The 25,985-nt window shown below is 45.1% G+C and overlaps 1 protein-coding gene across 1 annotated transcript in view; it reads left to right on the top strand.

Moving 5' to 3' along the window:
- Window positions 1-16,413: 16,413 nt before the first annotated feature.
- LOC115780865 (complement C3-like) overlaps window positions 16,414-25,985 on the top strand; it is a 43,407-nt gene continuing 33,835 nt past the window's right edge. Inside the window, exons 1-16 of the mRNA XM_030730288.1 lie at window positions 16,414-16,529; window positions 16,616-16,633; window positions 16,758-16,796; window positions 17,184-17,222; window positions 17,559-17,748; window positions 18,360-18,525; window positions 18,669-18,739; window positions 18,993-19,084; window positions 19,338-19,420; window positions 19,542-19,629; window positions 20,153-20,255; window positions 21,875-21,989; window positions 22,710-22,825; window positions 22,931-23,074; window positions 23,289-23,504; window positions 23,620-23,820. Of these exons, the coding sequence (XP_030586148.1) occupies window positions 16,450-16,529; window positions 16,616-16,633; window positions 16,758-16,796; window positions 17,184-17,222; window positions 17,559-17,748; window positions 18,360-18,525; window positions 18,669-18,739; window positions 18,993-19,084; window positions 19,338-19,420; window positions 19,542-19,629; window positions 20,153-20,255; window positions 21,875-21,989; window positions 22,710-22,825; window positions 22,931-23,074; window positions 23,289-23,504; window positions 23,620-23,820 (1,761 nt within the window). The 5' untranslated portion in view covers window positions 16,414-16,449. The remainder of the gene's footprint in view (window positions 16,530-16,615; window positions 16,634-16,757; window positions 16,797-17,183; window positions 17,223-17,558; window positions 17,749-18,359; window positions 18,526-18,668; window positions 18,740-18,992; window positions 19,085-19,337; window positions 19,421-19,541; window positions 19,630-20,152; window positions 20,256-21,874; window positions 21,990-22,709; window positions 22,826-22,930; window positions 23,075-23,288; window positions 23,505-23,619; window positions 23,821-25,985) is intronic.

Genomic DNA, 25,985 nt, shown 5'->3' with positions numbered 1-25,985 from the left:
CCGCCTGACTGGGTCCACGCTGGAAAAACAAACTGATTTTTAAATCTTTACATCAGAAACATGTAGAACTTTGGTTAGGACTTCTTGTCTATTCATTCATCTAATTTCCTTCACTTGTTCTTATTTTAGTCATTCTACATATTTAAAGAGTAGCTCCAGATAAGAACAGCATGAAATCAGCACAACTTGGGAAATCACCATCTCCAAATCTGATGATAATAGTGTTAGGAGACAGGAAGAGAAAATGTTATGTCTCATTTTCAAATTAACCCCTTCCATGTTCAGTGGGTGACGCCCACTTTTGCAAGCCTGAGCACTAAAATACCTTTAGCTCTGATTATCTAGAACCTGACTGAAGAGCCCATGATTTGACAATGGCAAATGATCAGCCATATGAGTTATCTATGCACCTGGCAAAAAAAAAAAAAAAAATCTTCATGCAGATCTGCAGTTATGCCACCTGAATTTTCACCATTCATTGATTTTGGTCCTGTATGGGAAATAATATGTCCTGTTTAAGTTTCTATTTAAAAATGTATGGGCATTCCACAATAAATGTTTAAAATCAACCCTTTTCTACACAATATTTTCACTGTTGAGAGATGCTTGTATGTGGTGTGTAATGTACAGAATGTACGGGGTACATGGCAGCAACGCATATCATCACAGGTTTTCTTCAGGATAACAGTCAGCTTTACGGTGGCGTTGTGACGTCCTCTGGTGTTCAGACCAACACAGTAATAACTCCCACTGTGTTCAGGTCTGGCATCAGTGATGGTGAAGTTCTGTCCTGATGCTTTTGGTGAGTCTCCATCCTCCTTGTACCAGGTGTAATTAGCTGCTGGGTTAGCATCACAGTTTACATAAACACAGCTGTTGTGTTGCATGTAATGTTAGTCTTAATCTGGTTAATCCTGTTCACTGAGGTTATCCATTTACAGGAAATGTCTGTTAGTGACTTAATGTCAAAAAACAAAAACAGTCTATCACAGGAGACAACATCTACATTCATATTGACACCAATTGCCAGTTTAGAATTACTGATTACACTGATCAACAACAACAAAAAAAACCCTTTTTGTCCTCTACCTGAGGAACAACAACTGATTTTTACTAATTTGGGTATGCTGATATATGCAAACAGAATTTTTTTAGCATGTCAGGATCTTGAGTTACATAACTATGCCACTAAATGCCCATCACCAAACTCAATGTCACTGATTTTATTAGAAAAGTACACCATGAACATACAACTGCTGAAAAAAAGACACAGATACCAAAATCAATCATATGAGGAATCTCAAACTAATACAGTCCACAGTTAGTCTGCCTAAACAGTTCAAAAGTGTGACAAACACTTGCTCTTGTGCTTCATGGAAGTTTCACGCTGTAGAAACCAGCAGTAGTCACCATCATGTTTGTGTTATAGCGCCCCTGGTACCTGGTCTCCCTTTCAGAGATATCTTGATGGAACCTTTCACCATGCTCATTGCTCACATCACCCAAATTAGGTGGAAAGAAGTCAAGATGAGAGTGAAGGAAGTGAATCTGAAGTGCCATTCTGCAACCCATGTGTTTGAATGATATGAGCATGTCGTCAACTAGTTCTTCATAGTTTGTGGCTTTGTGGTTGCCCAAGAAATTCTGCACCTCCTGAACAAATATTTCCATGCTCTTAGTTCAAGGGCTCTGAGCTTAGATGGAAAGTTGACATGTAAACAGGTTGTTTATGAAGGAAGACACCTGAAAATACATTTGCCAGAAATGTATTCAATTTTGGCAAAAATTAGCTTCATGCTGCATCACAAAAACCCATTGGCCAACAATGTTGAGTTTGAAGACGGCTGAAGCTGCATGTTTGAGCTTTGCTTCGATTGTATTCTCTTCTCCCATTAGCTGTTACTCCTGAAATGTACTGGCTGCATATCTGTGACAGAGCGATGCCTCTGGTGGAATTACAAGCATTGCCTCAAATGGGTACGAACGGCTCAGGCAACTGCATTGCAGCCACACTCTGTATTTCAGGTGTTAATATTTGTGAGTTTGCAATGTGGCTATTCATGTGAGTAACGCAAGACAAAGCTTTACTGTTGTTTGGTGTGAATGTAACTTGTCCCGTGCATTCTAAGATATATGTAGTTACTGTCTACCTTTCTCATGCTACTACAAACATCTGTATTATTGATTGTTTAGAAAGAGAAGAAAGTTCTGGCTGAGCAGGAGGAGAAGGTCAATACAGTAAGGATGAGAACCAACTTATCCATCCCACTGTTGCCAGAGAAGGAGGAGGACAAGAAACTAGCAGCCCTACTCACCTACCAGACACCTGACTGTAAGCAACATATTTTATCACAAGTGCACAGATTTAAAAACCATGTTATAAGTTATTCACTGTTAACCTCTGAAAATGTACCCATATGTAAATGGTGAAAAGTCTGAAATCTTGCAGAAGGGCTAATTTAACAATTTCTTCCTCGTTTTTCTCCTTTCATCCCCAATCAGCACATGAGGACAAACAGCAGAGCAAAAGGAAAGAGACTGTCTCTTGTTCCTGGGTTAACTCCACTTCATCACCAGCAGGAGGTGCTGCAGGCAGCCTGCTCCATAAGCTTGGTCTCCAGGGGAAAGAAGTAGCTGTGGCCAAAGCCCTGGGTTCCCCACAGAGACCTTTAATCTGGATCTGGACTCAGAACTGAACCCCATGTATAGTATCAGAACAAATGGGTCAGAACGAGACAAATGGTGGTTTCAAGGAAGTGGATGTCAGATACACAGAGGAAGCAGACAAAGGACTGACAAATGACTCTGGAAAGGTGGAGGATCAGGGAAAACGCTCAGGAGGAGTCACATCTCTGGTGGCCGACTACAGTGACTCAGATTCAGAGTCTGGGCACTGAGACTGAATCATAAATGGGACAGTTTGTGTTTTCAGTGAGCGGTCATGATAAAATGGGAGAATAAACTGTAGATATTTGTCACAGCTTCTTGTCACCTGATGAATTAATAGTGCTGCACTCATTGGTAAGATGTGTGTGGCCTGCAGATTTCAGTGTGAATGTATTTAAAAATGTTTTCTATCTGAACCTGACCCAACTTAAGATATTTGGTTATTTAACTTCCCTGTCTCTGATGCCCAAACATATGACCTGTTAATGAAATTACCTTGTAAAATTAAATGTAAACTGCTTTAAATAGTAGTGTTGGATTTTTTATTTTTTCTTTTGTTTGTTGCGTTTTAGTTCAGTATGTTGGCTCAAAGTGTTGCAACTATCCATTCACATCAGGGTTTTAACAGGGTTTGGGTCACTGTGAAAAAGAATCAGATAAAACGTGGTGCTTCCAGCTGATTTTAAACCAAATCTTTGAACATAACCTGTGTTCAACGTACACTATACTGCCAAAGACATTCACTTGTCTGCCTTCACATGCATATGAACTTGTGTGAGATCCCATTCTTAATCCAAAGGGTTTAATATGATGTTGTCCCACTTTTTGCAGCTGTAACAGCTTCAGCTCTTCTGGGAAGTTTTTCTACAAGGTTTAGGAGTGTTTATGGGAATTTTTGACCATTCTTCCAAAAGCATATTTGTGAAGTCAGACACTGATGTTGGACGAAAAGGTCTGGCTCTCAGTCTCCGCTCTAATTCATCTCAAAGGTGTTCTCTCAGGTTGAGGTCAGGACTCAGTGCAGGCCAGTCAAGTTCTTCCACACCAAACTCACTCATCCATGTCTTTATGGACCTGCTTTGTGCACTGGTATGCTGTCATGTTGTAGTGCTCTAGAGTCCAGTGGCTTTACACCACTGCATCTGATCCTTGCATTGTTCTTGGTGATGTAAGGCTTGGATGCAGCTGCTCAGCCATGGAAACTCATTCCATGAAGCTCTCTACGCACTGTTCTAATCTGACTGCCATGTGAACTTTGGAGGTCTGTAGTGACTGACTCTGCAGAAAGTTGGTGACCTCTACACACTATGCCCCTCAGCATCCACCGACCTTGCTCTGTGATTTTACGTGGTCTACCACTTCATAGCTGAGTTGCTGTTGTTCCTAATCCCTTCCACTTTATTATAATACCACTAACAGTTGACTGTGGAATTTCACAACTGGATTTCTTGCACAAGTGTCATCCTATCATGGTAACATGCTAGAATTCACTGAGAGTGAGCCATTCTTTAATGTTTGTAGAAGCAGTCTGTTGGAGCCATTTCTGTATTATGCTTTGATAAATATTTCTTGTAATATGTATTGTTAGAACCTGTTTATTTTGTTATGTCATGGTGGCAAGAGAAGAGACTGTCACGGCTCCGCCTTTTGCGAGCTGATTTGAGGTGCGCTGGGATCAGGTGGGGGGAGATTTCAATCAGCTGGTGGGGTGGTAGGACACAGCTTTTTTGACCGTGATCTTGGCTACGATTGTAAAGCATTTTTCAAGTGTAAATAAATACGATGCAAAACTTAATTCACGCGTCCGAAGATTGAACTACCCCCGCCATAGCGGATCCGAGCGATGCGCGTCGGAGGCCGCAACATTAGTCAAAAAAGCTTCTCCATGTACTCCTGCATCGACGGGAATACGAGCTGGATCTGAGGGATTGGAATTAAGTCCAGGAAACCAGTATGAATGGGGCCAGCCACGGATCGTCAATATACGCACCTCACTGAATGGATTATAGATGCATCCTGCAGCGTTCTGGTCCGTGAGTAGATGTTTATCTCCTGACGTCACGGAAACATTCGCTCCTTCGGTAAAAGTACGAACCAAACATTATGATGAGCGAGCATAAATGGACTTGGAAATAGACTGTGGTGATGATAGTGAATAAACAAGTGTTTGATGATTAAAGTATACACCCAAGCTTCCACGATTAACAACGACTGAAAAAATGGATAACGATCTTGGGGCTTTAAAAGCAACAGGAAAAGGAAAGCTGGCTGTTTGTACGAGGCGGATGAATGAAACACAGGTTCTTTTTGATTGCTGTTCAAGTGTTGAGAAAATAAAGGAGAGTGTTGGTTCTTTAAAAAATGCTATGAATGAATTTGCAGAAGCGCACATGTCTACTCAACTTAATATGATAGAAGAACAAAAGGGGAAAGATCATAGTGAATGGTATAAACCTAAAATGAATGAATTTGAAAACTATGTTGATACAGTGGAAAAATGGATAAAAGCAAAATCAGAAGCACCTAAATCACAGTCCGATCCTGGAACTGATAAACTAATATCCTTTGAATATGTAGAAGATGAACAAAATAAAACTAAGGAGAATGATCCACAATTAGATATCAACCCAGGTGATAGCGTGTCTACAGCTGGATCTAGGAGGTCTAAGGCCTCTTCTATTTCCTCATTACGTGCACAAGCTGAAGCAGAGAAAGCAGCCCTTGCAGCCAAGGCCGCAGGTCTGCAACAAAAACATGAGCTGGAAATGGAGAAAGCAAAGCTTGAAAAGAGAATGGAGATGATAGAAATTCAAACTAGAATTTCCGCAGCCGAGGCAAAATTAAAAGTGTTGGAAGCTTATGATTCAAATGCTCAATTTCAATCAACTGACGATCTTATGTTACAGACAGGTGACAAGATGAACGATTATCTTGAACATTATGCTGAGGAATCTCCTGTTGATTACACACGTCTTGGCGCTATTCCTAAAACCCCTCTCCAGAGAATTATGGCTGACGGACCTAAACAACAAACAAAAACAGTTATACAAAGACCCTCTATTAATATTCAACAGCCTACTATGAGACCTAGTCTCCAAATACCCGCATCAGCTGCAACTTCTGATGTTGAGCAGCCTGCATGTCATGTCCTGGGCCGGTGGCCCAGTGTTATGTTTTCTTGGTGTTTGTTATTTTCTCGGTTTCTATGTTGTCATCTTGTTCCACATGTTTTCCTGGTGTCTAGTCTGCGTCTGCGTCTTTGTCTCCCCCTTTCTGGCTTCCTGTTTTACTTTGATGGTCGTCTGTTCCTTGTCTTCAGTTTTGCTTTCCCCCCGTTAGGGTACTCATAATCACCTGTGTGCCCACCTGTTTCCTCTTCCCTCATCAGCCCCTCTGTGTATTTAAGTCTTGTGTTTCCCATGCTCCTTGTCGCGTCGTTGATGTTGTGTGTCCGTGTGTTCCTGTGTTCCTGTGTTCCCTGCGCCTGCCCTTCGTCTCCCTGTGCCTCCCTTCCAAGGTTTTTGTATTTTTGTGTTTCCCCGGTGGAATAAACGCCCTTTTAAGTTACCTCTGGAGTCCTGCGTTTTTGCCCTTCCTTGCCCGTTTCCTCCCCGGCCATGACAGAACGACGCGACCATAGTAAAGACCCTGCAAGCTCCGGCCGCTACAACGGCACTCGCCTGGCGCTGGGGGGACCAGCTTTTTTGAATGGTCCCCGGCGACGCCGCTCACCGCCCCCGCCTAAACCGCAGGTCTGCCGCGTGGGCGGACTGTTTTTGGCGCCGGCCGCTCCCTCACCTGCCTCTCCGTTCGCTCGCCCCTCTTCCCTCTCACAGACGGAGCAGCAAGGGAGGAGGAGGGATTCCCGGCAGCTGCGGGAGGAGTTTTTTCCGGCGCCGCGTGGTATAACACCACGGCTATCCCAGCCGTCTGCACAGGCGAGTCTTCAGCCTGCTTCCGTGGGGTGGAAGTTTGGCTCTCAGCAGCAGAAAGAGCAACTTCAGCCCACCGACACAGTGAGTGAGTCTGTTCTGTTCCCGAAAGTGACTGTTCCTGTTCATGACATCATGTACTCTGCTGCTTCCTCCCTCTCAGAGGAGAGCAGGAAAATTCTGATCCGAAGAGTGGACCGATTATGCTTGGACTTGTTATCTGACCCGTGTAAGGAGGAACAGGAAGCCATCACCACCAGGCTTCAAGACCTGATTGCCAGTTTCCCTTGGCTGTTGGACTCCTTGCACGGGTTAGTGAAAGACTTTGTAATCACCACCCTTCACCTACAGCCAGCGCCACAGACCACTGCTGCAGCCTCTCAGCCACTCCTGTCAGTTCCCTTAGCTTCTTCCCAGTATTCCCAGTCAGCTGTAGCTCCAGCTCCCCCTCAGTCGCAGTGTTCCCAGTCAGCTGTAGCTCCAGCTCCCCCTCAGTCGCAGTGTTCCCAGTCAGCTGTAGCTCCAGCTCCCCCTCAGTCGCAGTGTTCCCAGTCAGCTGTAGCTCCAGCTCCCCCCCAGTCGCAGTCCCAGACCCCTCAGTTAGCTCCAGCTCCCTCTGCTCACCCTGCTCCAGCTCCCTTAGCTCCAGCTTCCCCTGCACCCGTACCTGTTCCGCGGGTGGGGGCAGCCACGGACGGGCTGACCTCTGCACCCGTACCTGTTCCGCGGGTGGGGGCAGCCACGGACGGGCTGACCTCTGCACCCGTACCTGTTCCGCGGGTGGGGGCAGCCAGGTCCAAGCCTTCGCATCGGTCTTCTGTGTTAGCTGCAGCAGTAGGCTCTCAGTCAGCTCCCTCTCAGGCCCCAGTGTCAGCTAGCTCTCACCTCTCTGTTTCCACGCAGCCAGATCTCCCTAGCCCTCAGGCTGCTCCCACGCAGCCAGCAGCGCTGTCTCGCACTCAGTCTGCTCCCACGCAGCCAGCAGCGCTGTCTCGCACTCAGTCTGCTCCCACGCAGCCAGCAGCGCTGTCTCGCACTCAGTCTGCTCCAGCCCCTGTAGCTCTCCCTCGCACGCAGTCTGCTCCAGCCCCTGTAGCTCTCCCTCGCACTCAGTCTGCTCCAGCCCCGGTAGCTCTCCCTCGCACTCAGTCTGCTCCAGCCCCTGTCGCTCTCCCTCGCACTCAGTCTGCTCCAGCCCCTGTCGCTCCCCCTAGCACTCAGTCAGCCCCAGCTCCTGTCGCTCCCCCTAGCACTCAGTCAGCCCCAGCTCCTGTCGCTCCCTGTCCACCCCACTCTCAGTCAGTTCCAGTAGCTCTTCCTCGGTCCCCAGTGTCAGCTAGTTCCCGGCCTGCTTCCACGCAGCCAGTCGTCTCCCGGCCTGCTTCCACGCAGCCAGTCGTCTCCCGGCCTGCTTCCACGCAGCCAGTCGTCTCCCGGCCTGCTTCCACGCAGCCAGTCGTCTCCCGGCCTGCTTCCACGCAGTCCCCTGCACCTCGGCTATTCCCCGAGCAGCCCCTGCTGCTCAATAAAGCAGCAGTGTGTCCTGTTCCGCGGTCCCAGCCTACGCATCCGGTGCCTCACTATGTAGGCCCCATTCAGCCCATGGGCTCCGCTCAGTCCGAGCCAGGGGGTCCCGCTCAGTCCGAGCGCTCCGCGCCAGAGGGTCCCGCTCAGTCCGAGCCAGGGGGTCCCACTCAGTCCGAGCGCCCCGCGCCAGAGGGCCCCGCTCAGTCCGAGCCGGTGGGGGTCTCCGCTCAGTCCGAACGCTCCGCGCCAGAGGGTCCCGCTCAGTCCGAGCCGATGGGGGTCTCCGCTCAGTCCGAGCCAGGGGGTCCCGCTCAGTCCGAGCGCTCCGCGCCAGAGGGTCCCGCTCAGTCCGAGCGCTCCGCGCACGAGGGTCCCGCTCAGTCCGAGCCGATGGGGGTCTCCGCTCAGTCCGAGCGCCCCGAGCCAGGGGGTCCCACTCAGTCCGAGCCGGTGGGGGTCTCTGCTCAGTCCGAGCGCTCCACGTCGCCCGAGGGTTCCCCACCAGAGCCCGGGGTCGCCCGTCTCCGCCGCCGCATGCCCCGCGGTCGGCCTCCAGTGACCCCTCCTCGTCGCCGCCGCCGCTGGGAGCGCGGTCGGCCTCCAGTGACCCCTCCTTGTCGCCGCCGCCGCTGGGAGCGCGGTCGGCCTCCAGTGACTCCTCCTCGTCGTCGCCGCCGCCGCTGGGAGCGCGGTCGGCCTCCAGTGCCTGCTCCTCGTCGCCGCCGCCGCCGCTGGGAGCGCGGTCGGCCTCCAGTCCTGTCTCCTCGTCGCCGCCGCCGCCGCTGGGAGCGCGGTCGGCCTCCAGTCCTGTCTCGTCGTCGCCGCCGCTGGGAGCGCGGTCGACCTCCTTGAACTGTGTGTATTTTGTTTTGGTTTTCACATGGACTCCCCTGAACTGTCTGTTTTCCGCCTTGGATGTCCCAGCAGACCTCCTGAACTGTTTTGCCTCTTCGCCTGGGTTTTGTTTCGACTGTTTTCCCCCTGCCGATTGCTGTTTTTGGTTTGTTTTTGCTCTTGGTCGGGGCGTTTCCTTGCACTGTTTCCGGCCTTGTGCCGTCGCCTTTTGTTCTGGTTCCTGTGTTTTTGTTTTTGTTTTTCTGACCCTTGTTAACCCCCAAGATTGTTTCGGTTTTTTTTTTTGGTTGCCTTCTGTCTTTTTTGGGGTGTCTGTTCCGGCTCTTGCCGTTGATTTTTGGTTCTGCTCTGTGGTTCTGTTTTGGGTTCCTGTGTTTTGTGTTGTTTGGTCCCTCCGTCCTGGTCCCCCAACTCCCGCCCTGGTCTGGGTTTGGTTTTTCTTTTGTTTGTGGCCGTCGGGGGCCGGCCTTTGAGGGGGGGGTACTGTCATGTCCTGGGCCGGTGGCCCAGTGTTATGTTTTCTTGGTGTTTGTTATTTTCTCGGTTTCTATGTTGTCATCTTGTTCCACATGTTTTCCTGGTGTCTAGTCTGCGTCTGCGTCTTTGTCTCCCCCTTTCTGGCTTCCTGTTTTACTTTGATGGTCGTCTGTTCCTTGTCTTCAGTTTTGCTTTCCCCCCGTTAGGGTAATCATAATCACCTGTGTGCCCACCTGTTTCCTCTTCCCTCATCAGCCCCTCTGTGTATTTAAGTCTTGTGTTTCCCATGCTCCTTGTCGCGTCGTTGACGTTGTGTGTCCGTGTGTTCCTGTGTTCCTGTGTTCCCTGCGCCTGCCCTTCGTCTCCCTGTGCCTCCCTTCCAAGGTTTTTGTATTTTTGTGTTTCCCCGGTGGAATAAACGCCCTTTTAAGTTACCTCTGGAGTCCTGCGTTTTTGCCCTTCCTTGCCCGTTTCCTCCCCGGCCATGACACTGCAATGAGAGATCATAGGACAGATCGACCTATTCACCACCTAGGCTCACTGCCTACATAACCAACTCCACAAGCACAAAATGATATTGCTGACTTAATTCTACAGCAACAAAAGCAAGCTTCTCTCCCTACAAGAGACGTACCTGTTTTCAATGGCGACCTCTTGAGCTATCGTCCCTTTATACAGGCCTTTGAACACTGTATAGAAAAAAAGACTGATAGTAATCTAGACAGACTTTACTTTCTCGAACAATATACTGTGGGAGAAGCTAGGGAACTCGTTCGAAGCTGTCAACATATGGATGCAGACTGTGGATATGTAGAGGCTAAACGTCTTCTTAGCTCTCACTTTGGTGATCCATATCGTCTCACAACTGCCTACATGAATAGAGCTTTGGGCTGGAATGTCATAAAAGCAGATAATGGAAGAGAACTCCACAGCTATGCTATGTATTTAAGAAGTTGTCTTAATGTTGCCAGAGATCTTCCAGATATGATTGAGCTCGACACCCCATCTAACTTAAAACTCATCCTGTCGAAACTTCCATATAAGTTACAGGAACGATGGCGGGTCAGAGCATGTGACATATATGAAAACACACAGCAAAGAGCAAAATTTCGTCATGTTGTAGAATTTATTGAGAGACATGCAAAGATCTTGTTGGATCCTGTGTTTGGTTCAATCCAATCGTCCTCTACTAAAACCATAAAACTAACTGACCAGCAACGGCGATCTGTGGAAAGGAAAGGCTTTGCAACTACGGTCATTCCTATGAGAGCCTCTGCTCAACAGAGTGATGAGAAGGTAAGAGCACTGGAGAAACATGCAGAAAATGAGCCAAGTAACTTCGCAAGGGTGGCCTTCATGAAGCCCTGCCTTTTCTGCAAAGGAGATCACATCATGGAATCCTGCTACCAGATGGCATCTAAGCAACATACAGAAAAGGTTCAGTTCTTAAAAGAAAATGGTTTGTGCTATGCATGCCTTCTTAAAGGTCACATGAGTAAGGCATGTAAAAAATGTCTGTCTTGTCTGGCATGTCAGAAAAAGCACCCTACAACTCTGCACATTCATCAGCAGGAGGCATCAGTTCTACAGTCTTCTGCACAACAGCGCAGGAAAAATGGCCAGGGGGGGCAATCCGATGTACATACTGCCATCAGCAGCAGCCCTATTGCTATTTCTATGTCTTCGAAGCATACTGGGGCCGGCACATCCGAATGTAAACTTTCTGTGGTACCTGTGAAGGTTAAATCCATTAAAGGTAACAAAGTCATATATACTTACGCTTTTCTTGATTCAGGAAGCACTGCTTGTTTTTGCACAGAGAAGCTAATGGAGGATCTTCATGTTGACAACAGACGAATAGAAATCCGGCTTCAAACTTTAGGGCAAGAGAGAGCAGTGAAAACCTACTGTGTTAATGGATTAGAAGTGAGCAGCAGCGATGGATCAGAGTTCCTGTGTTTACCTGAAGTTTTCACACAGGTTAGTATCCCTGTTAATCACAGAAATATTGTTACAGACAAAGATGTACAAAAGTGGCCTTACCTGAAAGACGTTGAACTTCCCACTATTAAAGCAGATGTTGGTCTGCTTATTGGTGTCAATGCCCCAAAAGCACTGGAGCCATGGAGGATCATTCACAGCCAAGGGGATGGGCCTTATGCTGTCAAGACTCGTTTGGGATGGGTCATCAATGGTCCATTGAATGGAGGCTTCCACACTGATGAACATGGCCGACCATGTGTCCTTGCACACAGAACCTCTGTGACAAAGGTGGAGGAACTGTTGGTGCATCAGTACAACATGGACTTCCAAGAGAGAACTTATGAGGAGGAGGCTGAGCTGTCTATTGAGGACAAGAAATTCTTAAAGATTGCAGATGATTCAGCTGAGAAGAAAGATGACCATTACTTTATGCATTTGCCTTTTCGTAAAGAAAACTTGACCATGCCAAACAACATAGCTGTTGCAGAGCTACGAGCTATGTCATTACAAAGGAAGCTTAAAAGGAATGCGGCTTTTCATTCAGACTATACAACATTTATGAATGCCATGCTTGAGAAAGGCTATGCTGAGAAGGTTCCAGATGACGAACTGACTAGAAATGATGGTAGGGTTTGGTATATACCACACCACGGAGTCTACCATAAGAAAAAGATCTGTGTCGCGTTTGACTGTGCTGCATCTTTCCAGGGCACCTCATTGAACCAGCAATTGCTACAGGGACCTGATCTCACCAATTCACTCCTGGGCGTCATCTTCCGATTCAGACAGGAACCAGTGGCCATGATGGCAGATGTTGAAAGCATGTTCCATCAAGTTCGAGTCCATAAAGATGATGTGGATTTCTTGCGTTTCCTATGATGGCCTGATGGTGATGTCGACCAACCCCTCGCAGTCTACAGAATGGTAGTGCATCTCTTTGGAGCTGTCTCTTCACCAAGCTGTGCCAACTATGCGTTGAAAAGAACTGCTGTAGACAATGAAGGCAAGGTGGCTGCAGATGTGCTGAGCACAATCAGAAAGAACTTTTATGTCGATGACTGTCTGAAATCAGTTGCCTCAGAAAACCAGGCCATACGTGTGGTTAGAGAACTCGGGGTGGCATGTGCTACGAGAGGCTTCAGATTAACGAAATGGGTGAGCAACAGATCAGGTGTGTTAGCCTCAATCCCAAAGGAAGATAGATCCATGAATGAGATTGCAGATGTCGACCTGGACAAGAGTGAACTGTCACTAGAACGTGCTCTTGGGATTCAGTGGAATACAAAATCTGACACATTCTGCTTCAACATCTCTCCAAAACCATGGCCTTACACTCGGAGAGGCATACTCTCGGTTGCCAACTCCGTTTATGATCCTCTTGGATTTCTGGCACCTGCTAACCTTCCAGCAAAGAGAATAATGCAAGAACTCTGCAGAGAAGGTTATGGATGGGACTCAGAGATTTCACCCACCATAGCCATGAGATGGGAGTTGTGGTTGCGTGGTCTGGAGCAATTGACGACTCTGAACATCAGCAGATGTTACTACCCAGAGGACTTTGGAGAGATCTACGATGCACAGCTTCACCATTTCTGTGATGCAAGTGAAGTGGGCTATGGCACTGTGAGTTACCTGAGACTCACCAACAGCCGAGGACTCATTCATGTTGCCTTTGTAATAGGCAAAGGGAGGGTAGCACCAACATGTTACTATCCCTAGACTTGAATTGGCAGCAGCGGTCCTGGCTGTGCGCATCAACAGAATGTTGGAAAAGGAACTGGAGTACTCTCTTCGGCCACCACTCTACTGGACTGACAGCACCTCTGTCCTAAAATATATCTTCAATGACAAGTGCCGCTTTCAGACATATGTGGCGAACAGGGTGTCCATTATTAGAGACTTGTCAGACAAGTTCCAGTGGCGATATGTAAGTACTGCCCTCAACCCAGCAGACGATGCCTCGCGGGGCCTGACAGCAGAGAAGTTCTTGAAATCGGAAAGGTGGCTACATGGCCCTACTTTTCTGAAGCAACCACAAGAAACTTGGCCAAAAGACTTAGAGATAACGACTGTTCTATCTGAAAATGATCCAGAAGTCATGAGGGCTGTGGCAGTCTTTGGCATAACAGCAATACAAGAATGTCATCCGGTCAGGTATATGAGTAAGAAAAGAAATGCTGTTGCGCACTCTTGCCAACAGTCTCAGACCAAGGTAGAGACTTACCAGCACCTCTCGGCAGAAGATCTGATTTGCGCGGAAGAGGCTCTTCTGTTGTTTGTCCAGAGGCAACATTACCCTGATGAAATCTCTGCTCTGCAAATGAGAAAGAAATCAGTGAAAAGAAGCAGCATGCTGTATAAGCTTGACCCCTTCCTTTGTGATGGTGTATTGAGGGTAGGTGGAAGGCTCAGTAGAATGGCCATGCCTGAAGAACTTAAACATCCAGCCATTCTTCCCAAGGAGAACCGTCTAACTAAACCGTTCCTCCGTCACATCCACACTTCAGCAGGCCATGCTGGTAGAAATCAAATGCTGTCCCAGCTCCGCCAAAGATACTGGATTCCCAAGGCCAATTCTGCAGCCAGAAAAACCATAAAAGACTGTATATTCTGTAGGCGTTGGCATACTCCCCCTAGTGAACAAAAGATGTCCGATCTGCCTTATTTTCGTACGTTGCCTGATAACCCTCCATTCACCTACATTGGGGTTGATTATTTTGGCCCAATTAAGGTAAAAAGAGGTCGGATTATGCTCAAGAGGTATGGAGTCTTGTTTACCTGCCTTGTCACCAGAGCAGTGCACTTAGAGCTGGCCTATTCTTTAGACACTAACTCCTGTATCTCGGCTCTATGAAGATTTATGTGCAGAAGGGGACAGTGCAAAGAAATCTTCTCGGACAATGGCACAAACTTTGTTGGGGCAGAGCGGGAATTAAAAGAAGATCTCGTTCTCCTGAATCAGAACAAGATCCAGCAAGACCTGTCTACAAGGGGAATAAAATAGTCCTTCTATCCTCCCTTCGGCTCGCACCATGGTGGCGCATGGGAAAGACTTATCCGAACCGTCAAGAAAGTCTTATACTCTGTTACCAGAATGCAGATACTGGACGATGAAAGCCTGCAGACTGTACTGTGTGAGGTAGAGAGCATCCTTAATAGCAGACCACTGACCTCAGTTCCTGTTGATGCTCATGATCCAGAGGCCCTCACCCTGAACCATCTGCTGCTCCTGAAAGGAAAACCCCTGCTGCCACCAGGGGTATTTGATAAAAATGACTGTTATTCCAGACGAAGATGGCGACAGGTGCAGTATCTTGCTGATATATTCTGGAAACGATGGGTCAAAGAATATCTTCCACTGATGCAAGAAAGGCAGAAATGGAATGTTGCAAGGAGGAATCTGAAGCCTGGTGACATTGTCCTGATTGTTGATGAAACAGCACCGCACAACTCTTGGCCTATGGGAAGAGTGACAGAAACAACTGCCGACAGCAGAGGCCATGTCAGACGAGTGAAAATCCGAACACAGACCAACGTATTGGAAAGGCCGATCACGAAACTATGCCTGCTACTGGAGGCCTGACTTAATTTGACTCTGACTGACTAACTGATTACCTTTTTATTTGCACTTTAGATGAAAGAAGCCTTTTTGTTGGCACAGCTATGGACATGTGAGGAAGAATCAGAACTGATTATTGCTATGGTTTGATTATGCATTTCAGGGCTCCATGAACTTTGTGGTAATTGTCAGGTACAATTAGGGGCCGGGATGTTGGAGCCATTTCTGTATTATGCTTTGATAAATATTTCTTGTAATATGTATTGTTAGAACCTGTTTATTTTGTTATGTCATGGTGGCAAGAGAAGAGACTGTCACGGCTCCGCCTTTTGCGAGCTGATTTGAGGTGCGCTGGGATCAGGTGGGGGGAGATTTCAATCAGCTGGTGGGGTGGTAGGACACAGCTTTTTTGACCGTGATTTTGGCTATGATTGTAAAGCATTTTTCAAGTGTAAATAAATACGATGCAAAACTTAATTCACGCGTCCGAAGATTGAACTACCCCCGCCATAGCGGATCCGAGCGATGCGCGTCGGAGGCCGCAACACAGTCTGCATGACTGGAACACCTGAATTCAATGATTCAATGATTGGATGGGTGAGCGAATACTTTTGGCAATATAGTCCAAGTTACCATGGTGAAGCTTATTAGTCAGGTAAAAAGAGTGCCACTTACTTGACACAGAAAACTCTGAGTTTGATGCAGCTGCATTAATCTGGCTCGTAGCGCACGGCTCTGATCACCGGATTAGGACTGGACAATAAACAAAAAATAAACTCCATTAATTTGATGCTTTTGCAGAACATTTGTTACCAGAGTAGCACTGAACTGCAAGACAATAGTGCAGGTGTTTGTATTGTGTTTTCATAATTCACTCCTAATCAAGAGAGTTTCAACTACTACAGGAACTATTTCTCACAGTGCAATTTACACATCGGTTTGCTTCTTATCTTCACAAAGCTTAAAAGCATACAGTTTCCAGTCTTGGGGGTGCCATTAATTTTTTTACTTTTCTAGGTGGAAGCACCTCAAGTCCCTAATTTAGTATCTATAAAGCTGCTGAAATGCAGTGCATTATAGGATTGTGTAATGGCATTAGACAATCATTATCAGGCACTTGTGTCAGCATAAATGCCAGTGTGATTTTGAAATATAACTATGCCAGCTTAGTGAAATGTTATTTTGGATAGTTTAGGATAAACACGACTGAAAGAACAGATACAAAGTATTTTTCTTTAAAAATTATACAACTCTGTGGGGATAAAGGTGGATTAAAATGACTTAAAACAAACTAACAAACAAAAAGCAAGCTATGTTAATGGTGATCCTTTGCCCTGATTAAGGCCTCCCCATGCTTCTAGGCCAAACAAGCCCATAGTTTGTTTTATTGATCTGCTGTTAGCAGATCTGCTGGGAGCCATAGTCCACTCAAACTCCAAGACTGTCAGGATGGTTCAGTTGAACCTACACAACATTTTATTTCTTGTGTTTCTTTGCAATGCAAATGGACAGTATGACAATTCGAGAAGGTAAGAGGCTTTACTTCAGTTCCTGCAGATTGCTGATCGCTACATCTTTGAGGTTTTGTTTAATAATCGAGCTGTGCTCTTTACAGACGTCCATGGCGTGACAGGTATGTGTGTGTGTGTTTGCACAAAGATGTGAGCATAGGATGTCTGTGCATAAAAATTATACAGTATATAAACAAGTTTAAGCCTTTGGCAGTTTCTGTTTTTATTTCTGAATCTTTTTCCTAGATTTATACCAATTTCCCGATACTGGGATCTTCATGATGAGTAAGTAAGCTGTGCAGGATTTGGCCTAACAGAAAGCAAAATATGCATCAACTAAAAAAGAAATAAATGAATTCACTGATTTTTAAAAAATGTATTTTTACATATTACATATATGTTTTTATACTGTAGAGCTTTAGATATGTACTTCACAGTCCTTAAAAATATTCTCATCATTTTGGACGGCTTTCTCTGCTGTAGTGATTAAGATTTGGTTTTTTTTAGGTCAGTTATAAAAAATTTTTTTAATAGCAACTTCCACATGAAGCATCTCATCTCCCCTTCTGTGTTGAAGTTTTCATGTTCAATATAATATACATGTTATATCCCAGTATCATTTAGCAATACTATGCCATGATTGTAATTAATACTTTTCCTCTTCATTAACAGCTTAGCCAGACCACAGAACATAATTGATTCTTCACCAAGGTACAGTAGCTCAATGGCTCTTAATGGCCTCTTAATTCATGAGTCAAACAAATAGTTTTTAGGATTTGTGTGTTTTTTAATTAATATCCTTTATTTAACTCTATTACCTTCTGTGGAAAATTAATGGCACCAGTGTATGTCACAATAAAAAAAAATGCCATTTGTGCTACAACATAAAATGTGGCAGTATTATTACTATGTTACTAGAGTAGCATAGTAAAATAATACACAGTAGTACTACTGAAGTAGCTGTGATAAGAGAGCTGAGTGACTGATGACAGTCGTGTTAGTGAAATACAAAAAAGTTCTTCCTCTGCCTCATGTGTTCTCCTTCAGGTTCATTCTGCTGGCTCCAGATCTGCTGAGGACAGACAGCCAGGAGAACATCTACTTACAGGCTGATCGTGTGTCTGACCCCATCACCGTCTCCATCTTGATCCAGGACTCCACCGAGGCCACCACATTTTTACAGGAGTCTGTCACACTGAACCAGGCAAATGGATTCAACATCCTCCATCCCATACAGGTGACTCGGCAAGGCCAAATTTGAGGTTACTAGATCCAGTTCAAACAATGGGTATGTGCACAAGTACCACTGGTCTGGAAGTACTAACCTATATCTGAGAAAAGTGTGACCTATTTATAACACGATGCTCTCTTAATAGCTTCAGTCATGTATCAAAGAACCAATGAGCCTATGCGATGGAAAGGTGTCATCACCTATTCATTCGTCCCTCCATGAATTCACAAGAATTGATATTCCAGCTAGAGTCAAAGGAGAAATGAGGAATTAAGCCTGTTTGATTAATTTGTCCTGGTTGTCCCGGATATGAATGTTTCCAAACCTCCTCGACTTCTCAGTGGATTTTAAATCTCATTAATTTGTGCCGATCAGTGCCAACATCATTTTCTTTCTTTACTTCACACATTGCAATAACCTGTGAACTGTGATGTAACCCAAACTATCACTAAACTGAAAGCAATGCTGTGGCAAAGTAAAGGGAAGAAATGAGTCATTTCTAAAAAACTGTTGTGCAAGGTTTGTGTATTTAAACTTAAAAAAACCAACAAGACCAACAACTGAGAGTAGCTTTTAAGGTTAACTGTCTTCTGTGTCACAATCACATCTTATCACAGCTTTCCTCTGATCTGCTGAATCGTGAAGAAAAGAGGAATAAATTTGTGTATCTGAAAGTGACCTTCGGGGGTTTCCACGTCGAGAGAAGACTACTGATGGTAACCTTTCACTCTGGGTACATCTTCATCCAGACGGACAAACCCATCTACAATCCAGGAGATACTGGTGAGAAAACTTAATAGATAACTAGAAAAGAAAGATACGACTAATTAAAACAACTATAGTATTCAGGCTATATCTGCAGGTCATGATATTTTTCAACTGACTTATAAGAAATGAAAGCTTTCGTTCCCTCTCACCCTCTCCAGTTCGATTTCGAGCCTTTGTGTCTTCTCCAGCCTTTAAGGCCTTTGAGAGCGCCATCACAATAGACATTGAGGTGAACAAATCATTGATTGTAAATATGAAATCTTTCTGTGAATCATATGGTTTGTGCCAAAAGATGTTGCTAAGACAAAAACAATGCATGTAACAGAAAGCGGGGGATCTTATTGTAGCTAAATAATGGTCTGAGAAGAGGTCATTGTAATCTTTGTAGTATTTGTAAAAACTATTGATCATGGGTTCCGGCAGTATTTTGGTGATATCCCTTTCATTTAGGGATGGATGATGGTTTGGTTTGTGTGCTGCAGAATCCACATGGCGTGGTGGTTAAACAGGTCTCCAGGACCAGAGCTGTTAACGGCGTATTATCAGAAACGTTTCCACTCTCTGAATATGTCAAGTAAGTAACTCGTTTGGTAGATGTTTCAGCATATAACAAGCTTAACACAACTATAACAGCCCCAAGAGATTTTTGTCATGCTTTTAGTCATCTTATCATAAAATGTTTGATGTTGATCTTGAAGACTTTTCACATTTCAGGTAAGATATATACCTGTGTGCACATGAGATAGCCTTTACATTGTTGTGGAATGAACAGCATGCTCAGTGTTGAGCAGCATTTATGCACTTGTCCTAATCTGAGTATCTTGCAGTGAAGGAACGTGGATTGTTACAGCAAAATTTGACCACTGGGAGCAAAACACTTTCACTTCTCAGTTCCAGGTGAAGAAATATGGTAGGTGAAATTATTGTGTTAATCATATTAACAGTACTTTTCTCTTTGTTTGTTGAATTACTGTTCTTTATGTTTTCTGAATATCACATTTTGGACCAACTCTCTAACGTTTGTGTTTCAGAGCTTCCTGCCTTCAACGTTACCTTAACACCCAAGAAGTCCTTCCTTAGCCTGGAAGACAGTGAGCTGGAAGTAGAGATCTCAGCCAGGTGTGTTTATTGCACTTACATGTACCAACAAACACTCTTTTTTTTCCCCAACAGCTTTTGGCCATAATCGATCTCTAAGTAAATCCCATCCTGTCTGTGCTACTGAAATGTTATTTCCTTGATGGTTAATTTAAGGTCCTGCTAATCTTGTGCTAAGTTTAGTCTAAACATAATTCTAACCCATCCTTAGATATTATGCCCTACCCTGCAAACAGACTCTTTAAAAAATCAAGAATCTCAAAATGCAGCTGTAATGACATCAGAATCCTCATCTCAGTCCTTAAGAACGTTCAAGCTCATAGTTTCTGGACTCGGCATTTTGAAACATCAACACTGCTTCTCCCATAATGGCTTCATTTTTGGAAGTTATGTCCATGTTTTCTACTGTCTGGGCTCCAAGTGGTCATTAGAGGAACTGCATTTTCCCTGTTGGCTTCATTTGGCTTGGGAACTATTAGTGGGCCTTTTGAAGTAAATGAAATCCACAGGTTGATGCCTAACTGTTTTGGGGACTGTGTTTCAGTTATCTGTATGGACAGCCTGTCCAGGGGACAGCCTATGTTGTGTTTGGAGTCAAGATCAACAAAGAGATGAGGAGATTACCTTCAGTGAAGGAGGTGTCCAATGTAAGTTCACCCTAACATTTTTAAATTGCTACAGCTGTAGATTTAGTTTTCTGTATTTTGGAACTATGTTGTAATATTTGTAATGTTTGTGTGCTTCCTTTTACTGTTGTATGTTTTTTGTTTAGTACTGGTGTTGGGATATTTTTGCAGTGCAGGAAAATACATCTCAGTAATTTATATGTCTGTTTAGTAAAGCTACTGCTGCTAATACAACCAGTAAAGTGTATGTATAGGCCTTAGTCACACAGGCCTACAGCATTACATCTGGCAACCACTGGTTGTCAGCGTCACAGTTGGGGCTGTGTGGGACAAATCTCAACCAAGGCAAAAACAAAGCCTGGGAGAAGGAAAAAGCAAAAATACTAAACCAGAGAACACACAGCTAAGAGGGGACCAATGAGGGCAACAAGGACGACACCACAACAATGAACAGAGGAAAACTGAGGGCTTAAATACACACAAGGTAATTAGGGCACGTGAAAACAACAGGGAACAACAGGTGAACCAAATGAACCCAATGACATAGGGGAAGCAAAACTAAACACAAAGCACAGGGAACACGAGACTGTCAAAATAAAACAGGAAGTGACTCAAGGGAACAGAGACGCAGACCTGACACTAAACACTGGGAAACACAAGAAACTAAAAAATCAAACATAACCAAACCCCTCAACAAAAGAAAACCCCAGAACAGACAAATGAAGCCAAAACAAAAACACATAGGGTCACATGGACCCCGGACTATGACAGTCAGGGTAAAATGTGTGTTCCCCAGCCAGTTGCGAGTGATTGCTGGCAGTTAATGTGAAATCAGTTGCTAAAGCCCCGGTCACACAGGCCTAGACACCAGTCAGTGATCCCCTTGTAATTACTGGTCACTATTGCACGAGTGACTGGCAAGTGGTTGTTCGAGGTTGCTGGCAGTCATGAGAAATGCACCAAAAAACCTCCTTGTGAGTGCTTTGGTTGCTAGCAGGTTGCATGGAAAAACTCGAAAACTACTCAGGAAGCAGCAGTGAAACTCTGAAGAGTGCAATGCAAACTGGGAGGCACAGCTTTTACTTTGGAGATGAATGTTCTCTGTTTTTGGTTTGTGTTGCACTTTTTCAAGTTTCACTACAGCTCAGGGAGCAAATGGCACGTCAGGGGGCGCAGACTGGTTCCTAGGCCTGTGCGACTGAGACCTTACTGCTTATTCTATGGATTGCATGCCTTAAGTCATGTTGCTCTATATGGAAAATTGTTACAAGTAGTTTTAAATAGGAAGTTAATGAGAGCCATGAGACTCAAACATACAGTGCAGCTGCAGCCAGAGAGCTAAAATAAGAACTTAGAAGCATTTAAAAAGTTTAAAACAGCTTAAATAACTATTACATTTTTATAATTATTTTTTTTTTTGGTTAAAGAAAAAATGTTATTAAACTTTGAAATAGTAGTTTAACTGCTTACTTTGTGTATAGTAATTAGCTTGCTCACATAGCACCCTTGTATCACAGTCTTCAAAAAGCAGGGTGTCTATGAAGGAGGTCGTGGAGCCAAGAGTTGTAATTGTAAGTATTGGGTAGGCCAAATGGCCTTTATATCTTAAAAGTAATTTGTAATAACTTCTCTTCTTTCAGCTTGATGGAGGAATTGTTAAACTGAGTATGGAAGAGATCAGAAGCGCTTACCCCAACACTAGAGATTTGGTCGGCAACTCTGTGTACGTCAAGGCGTCTGTGCTCACCAAGACAGGTAAGTATGTAGTGTGACCCACTACAGGATCAGCTGAAATACAACAACAAATGTCTAAAAATGAAGATAATAACCTGAAAATTTTTACAATTTGGCTAAATATAAACTGTGCTGTGAATGAGCAGATTTAATTTTTGTGCTTTCTCAAGAAACGAACTCAGAATTTTGACCATACTGTAAAGCGGGCTGTGTAATGTCATGTTGCTTCATGTTCTCACATCAGTTGATGATCAGCTTGTTGTGCCGTTTTCATTCTTATATGACCAAACTCTCCAGTGTGTTGTAAGAAGCCATGATTGCCAGGGACAAAAGTGAAACTGACCTTTCTGTGAAACTGATGCAACCTGAGCTCTGATTTGTATCAACATGCCCTTTAGCACTCCAGATAAGCTAAAGCAGTCAAAAACTTTGACTCTCTTTGGTTTCATACACTTTGGAAATGTGGGTCATGTTGCTGCTGTTATGGAAAAATAGTTGAGATGCTTAAAAGCAAAATCCTCTTCATTTGCTGCAGTAGAACTGACAGTTAAGCAATATTTATTGAATATGAACCGCAACTGGCCGCAGCTTTATTGCAACTCCTGGCACACAACACAGAAAATTTGAATTCAAGGAGCTTTCTACTCTGTGTTCATGACATTAATTAGGTCAGTGGTTACTGTTTCTTGTTTGTGTTGTTTCTGATTTCTTGTCATTTGATGAGAGCATTTACCACAACAGGAAGCGATCTGGTTGAGGCTGAAAAAGTTGGGATTAAAATCGTGGAATCTCCCTACGTCTTATTGTTCCAAAATATGCCAAAGTACTTCAAGCCAGGCCTTCCCTTTGACTTCACAGTAAGAGTCATTCTCTGTGTTTTCATTCTGTTTGAATTCATTGCTTAAGTTTAAATAAAAATGGTAGTGAGTGAGCATCCGAAAACATGGAGAAATCTTTTCCAGATCCAGGTGAGCCACCACGATGGCTCCCCAGCCCATAACGTGCGAGTTAAGCTGAACTTGCTGGACGCACCGTTGCATGTGACCTCTGGGAACGTCAGAGCCAGCATCAACATGCTGAGTGATATTCGCCCACAAACTATCACCGTTAGTATTACTGCTCTACATAACTGATTCTACATGTGCGTGCAATCATCTTTTTTTTTGTAAGGTGTGGAAGGTTAATAGATTAGTTAGGAACATTTCTAGCTATTGGTATTAGTCTCGGCTTAATACTTTTACATTCTGTACTCGTGGTAATTGGATAAGAAGACATAAAAAACTAAGCCCCAGTGGGTTTTTGTTTGTTTTTGTTTTACAGGCTGAAACCATGCAGGATGGCCTGAGACCAGAGCAGCAGGCCAGGCAAGAGATCACTGTTCAGCCCTACACCCCCCAAAACCAGGACCAACAAAACTACCTGCATATCTCCACAGGATCCAGCACAGTGTCTTTAGGACAAACGATCTCCATGACGTTCACAGTCATCCCTCAAAACGGGCCACACAGAGACTCCATCAAACACATCACCTACCTGGTGAGATGACATAGATCATGTTCCAGTACACCTGAACATAAAAGAGAATGCAGGACAATCAGCTAAATCAACTGAATATTGAATATTAACCCCTGACTTTCTCTCCAAAAACTAGATTCTTAGTAAAGGCAAAATCATCAGTGTTGAGCACATGGATATAACCGGTCAGAAACTCACCAGGATTGGGCTGATGGTAACACGAGACATGATGCCATCGTTTCGTGTTGTAGCGTACTACAGGCTTCCCTGGGTGGGGCAAGAGGAGGTTGTGTCAGATTCCATCTGGATAGATGTGGTGGATTCCTGTGTTGGAGGGGTGAGTGCACAGCTCAGTATCACAGGTAGTTTTGGGGGGGGTCAAGCCTCTACCAGTTAAACACCACTCTGCACGTATCCTTGGGTGAGATACTGAATCCCAGTTTCCCCCGATGGACTCATTGATGTGCAAGTGTGTGAATATTAGAGAAAATTACTTAGTCATAGAAAAAAAAACATGTTTTTATGAGTGTAATTAAGCGAATGAGTAGAAACCACTTACTGTGGAGTAGAAAAGTGCTACATAAGTACCAGCTCATTTACCATGTCAGTGTAAGTACACCGGTTTCTCTACTTTTCTGCATTTTGAAGTCTGCCACAAAATCACACAAATATACAGTGTAGAGAACAGGTGTAGCCACCGTGGGTGTGGTTATGAGGTTCATGTGCTGCCGTAAGCTGTAAGCTTTTGAAAAGAGGCAAAACAAGTACACTGCCTGGCCAAAAACAAAAAGTCAGCACCAAAAAAAAGTCACACACTAATATTTCATTGGACCGCCTTTAGCTTTGATTATGGCATGCATTTGCTGTGGCATTGTTTCAATAACTTCTGCAGTGTCACAAGATTTATTTCCATCCAGTGTTGCATTAATTTTTCAACAAGATCTTGCAGTGATAATGGCAGATTCTGACCACTGTCAAGAGCCAAAATAACAAAAACAAAAACACAGGGCCCAAACAAAAAACAGCACAGGGCCAAAACAACAGTTCAAAGCGTTCAGGGGGCCACCCAGGCAAAGAGGCAAAACTCACAGTCCGGGGAACACAAGGATCATCAGGAGGCTAACCGCGCTCCCAGCAGCAGCTGCGAAGCAGGTCAGGAGGCCGACCACGCTCCAAGTGGCCACGAAGCAGGCCAGGAGGCCAACCGCACTCCCAGCCGCGGTGGCAAAGCAGGCCAGGTGGCCTACTGCGCTCCCAGCGGCTGTCATGATCCTGGGCTGGTGGCCCAGTGTTTTGGTTTCTATTTGTGAAGTTCTGTTCTATTTCTAGTTTTGGTTATAGTTTAGTATTGGAATCTTAGTTTCTTTGTTTTCTGTTTTGGTTTTTCATGTTCTGGTTTTCCCTGTACTTCCATGTGTGTAAGTCATGACCCTCTTGTATTTAGGTTCCCTTTGGTTTAGTTCTCTGTGTTTCTTAGTGTCTCTCCTTTGTCCCAGGTCTGGTTTAGTTGGTCATGTCCTCACTCCCTTTGTCAGTCTGTTAAGTCAGCATGTTGTTGGTTAGGTCACTTCCTGTTTTATTTTGACAATCTCGTGTTCCCTGTGTTTTGTATCTAGTTTTGCTTCCCCTTTGTTATTAGGTTCATTTGGTTCACCTGTCGTCCCCTGTTGTTTCCACTTGCCCTAATTCCCCTGTGTGTATTTAAACCCTTAGTCTGCCTTTGTTAGTTGTTGCGTCGTCGTCATTGTTTCCCCCCAGTGTTCCCCTCCTAGCTGTGTGTTTTGGTTTTTGGTTTCTCCCAGGCTTCTAGTTTGTTCCTGCCCTGGTGGAGATTTAGAGTTTTGTATTTTTGAAATAAAGTCGTTTTTAGTTACGTCTGCGTCAGTCCTGCACTTGGGTCCTCTCCCTCCGCACACAGCCCCTCACCGTGACAGAACGACGCAACCACTATGGACCCAGCGGACTACAGTTTTTTCGAGCCCGACGTGTGTGAGCCGTGGCTCGCTTGTGAAGACGAGTCACGGTTCGTCGGCACGCACCTCGCCCGGGGAGGGCCTGGCTGGAGGAGGAAGCCTCGCCGTCGCCGCTCCCCACCTCCGTCGCGAGCTCATGCTTTGTTTCGGCAGCTGCCTGCTGCAACAGCTGCCTATACGCTGCCCGCCATGACAGAGATTAAAATGGGCGTGTATTTCTCCTCCCCACCTCAGTGGAATACGCCGCCTTCGTCATCGGCACCAGCCTGCTCTTCACCCGCTGCGTTCCTAGCACGTCAGTGGGAGGAAGAGCCTGCCGCCGCTGCGCTTCCTGTTCATACAGGCAGGAGGAAGCGTGGCTCTCCGCAGCAAAAACAACCCTCATCTACCGCTCCTGTGTGTGAAACCACCGGACAATCTGTGAGTGCTACACATACCAATCTCACTGACAATAACACCTCATCTGGGATTGTTTACGCACCAGAGAAACGCAAACAGGACATTGACACTGTCGTTTTGCTCTGTGAGC

The sequence above is a fragment of the Archocentrus centrarchus genome, chromosome 1 (assembly GCF_007364275.1).
Source record: "Archocentrus centrarchus isolate MPI-CPG fArcCen1 chromosome 1, fArcCen1, whole genome shotgun sequence".
NCBI lineage: Eukaryota > Metazoa > Chordata > Actinopteri > Cichliformes > Cichlidae > Archocentrus > Archocentrus centrarchus.
The sequence above is the reverse complement of the archived record's forward strand: the minus strand, read 5'-3'. Positions and strand labels throughout refer to the sequence as shown.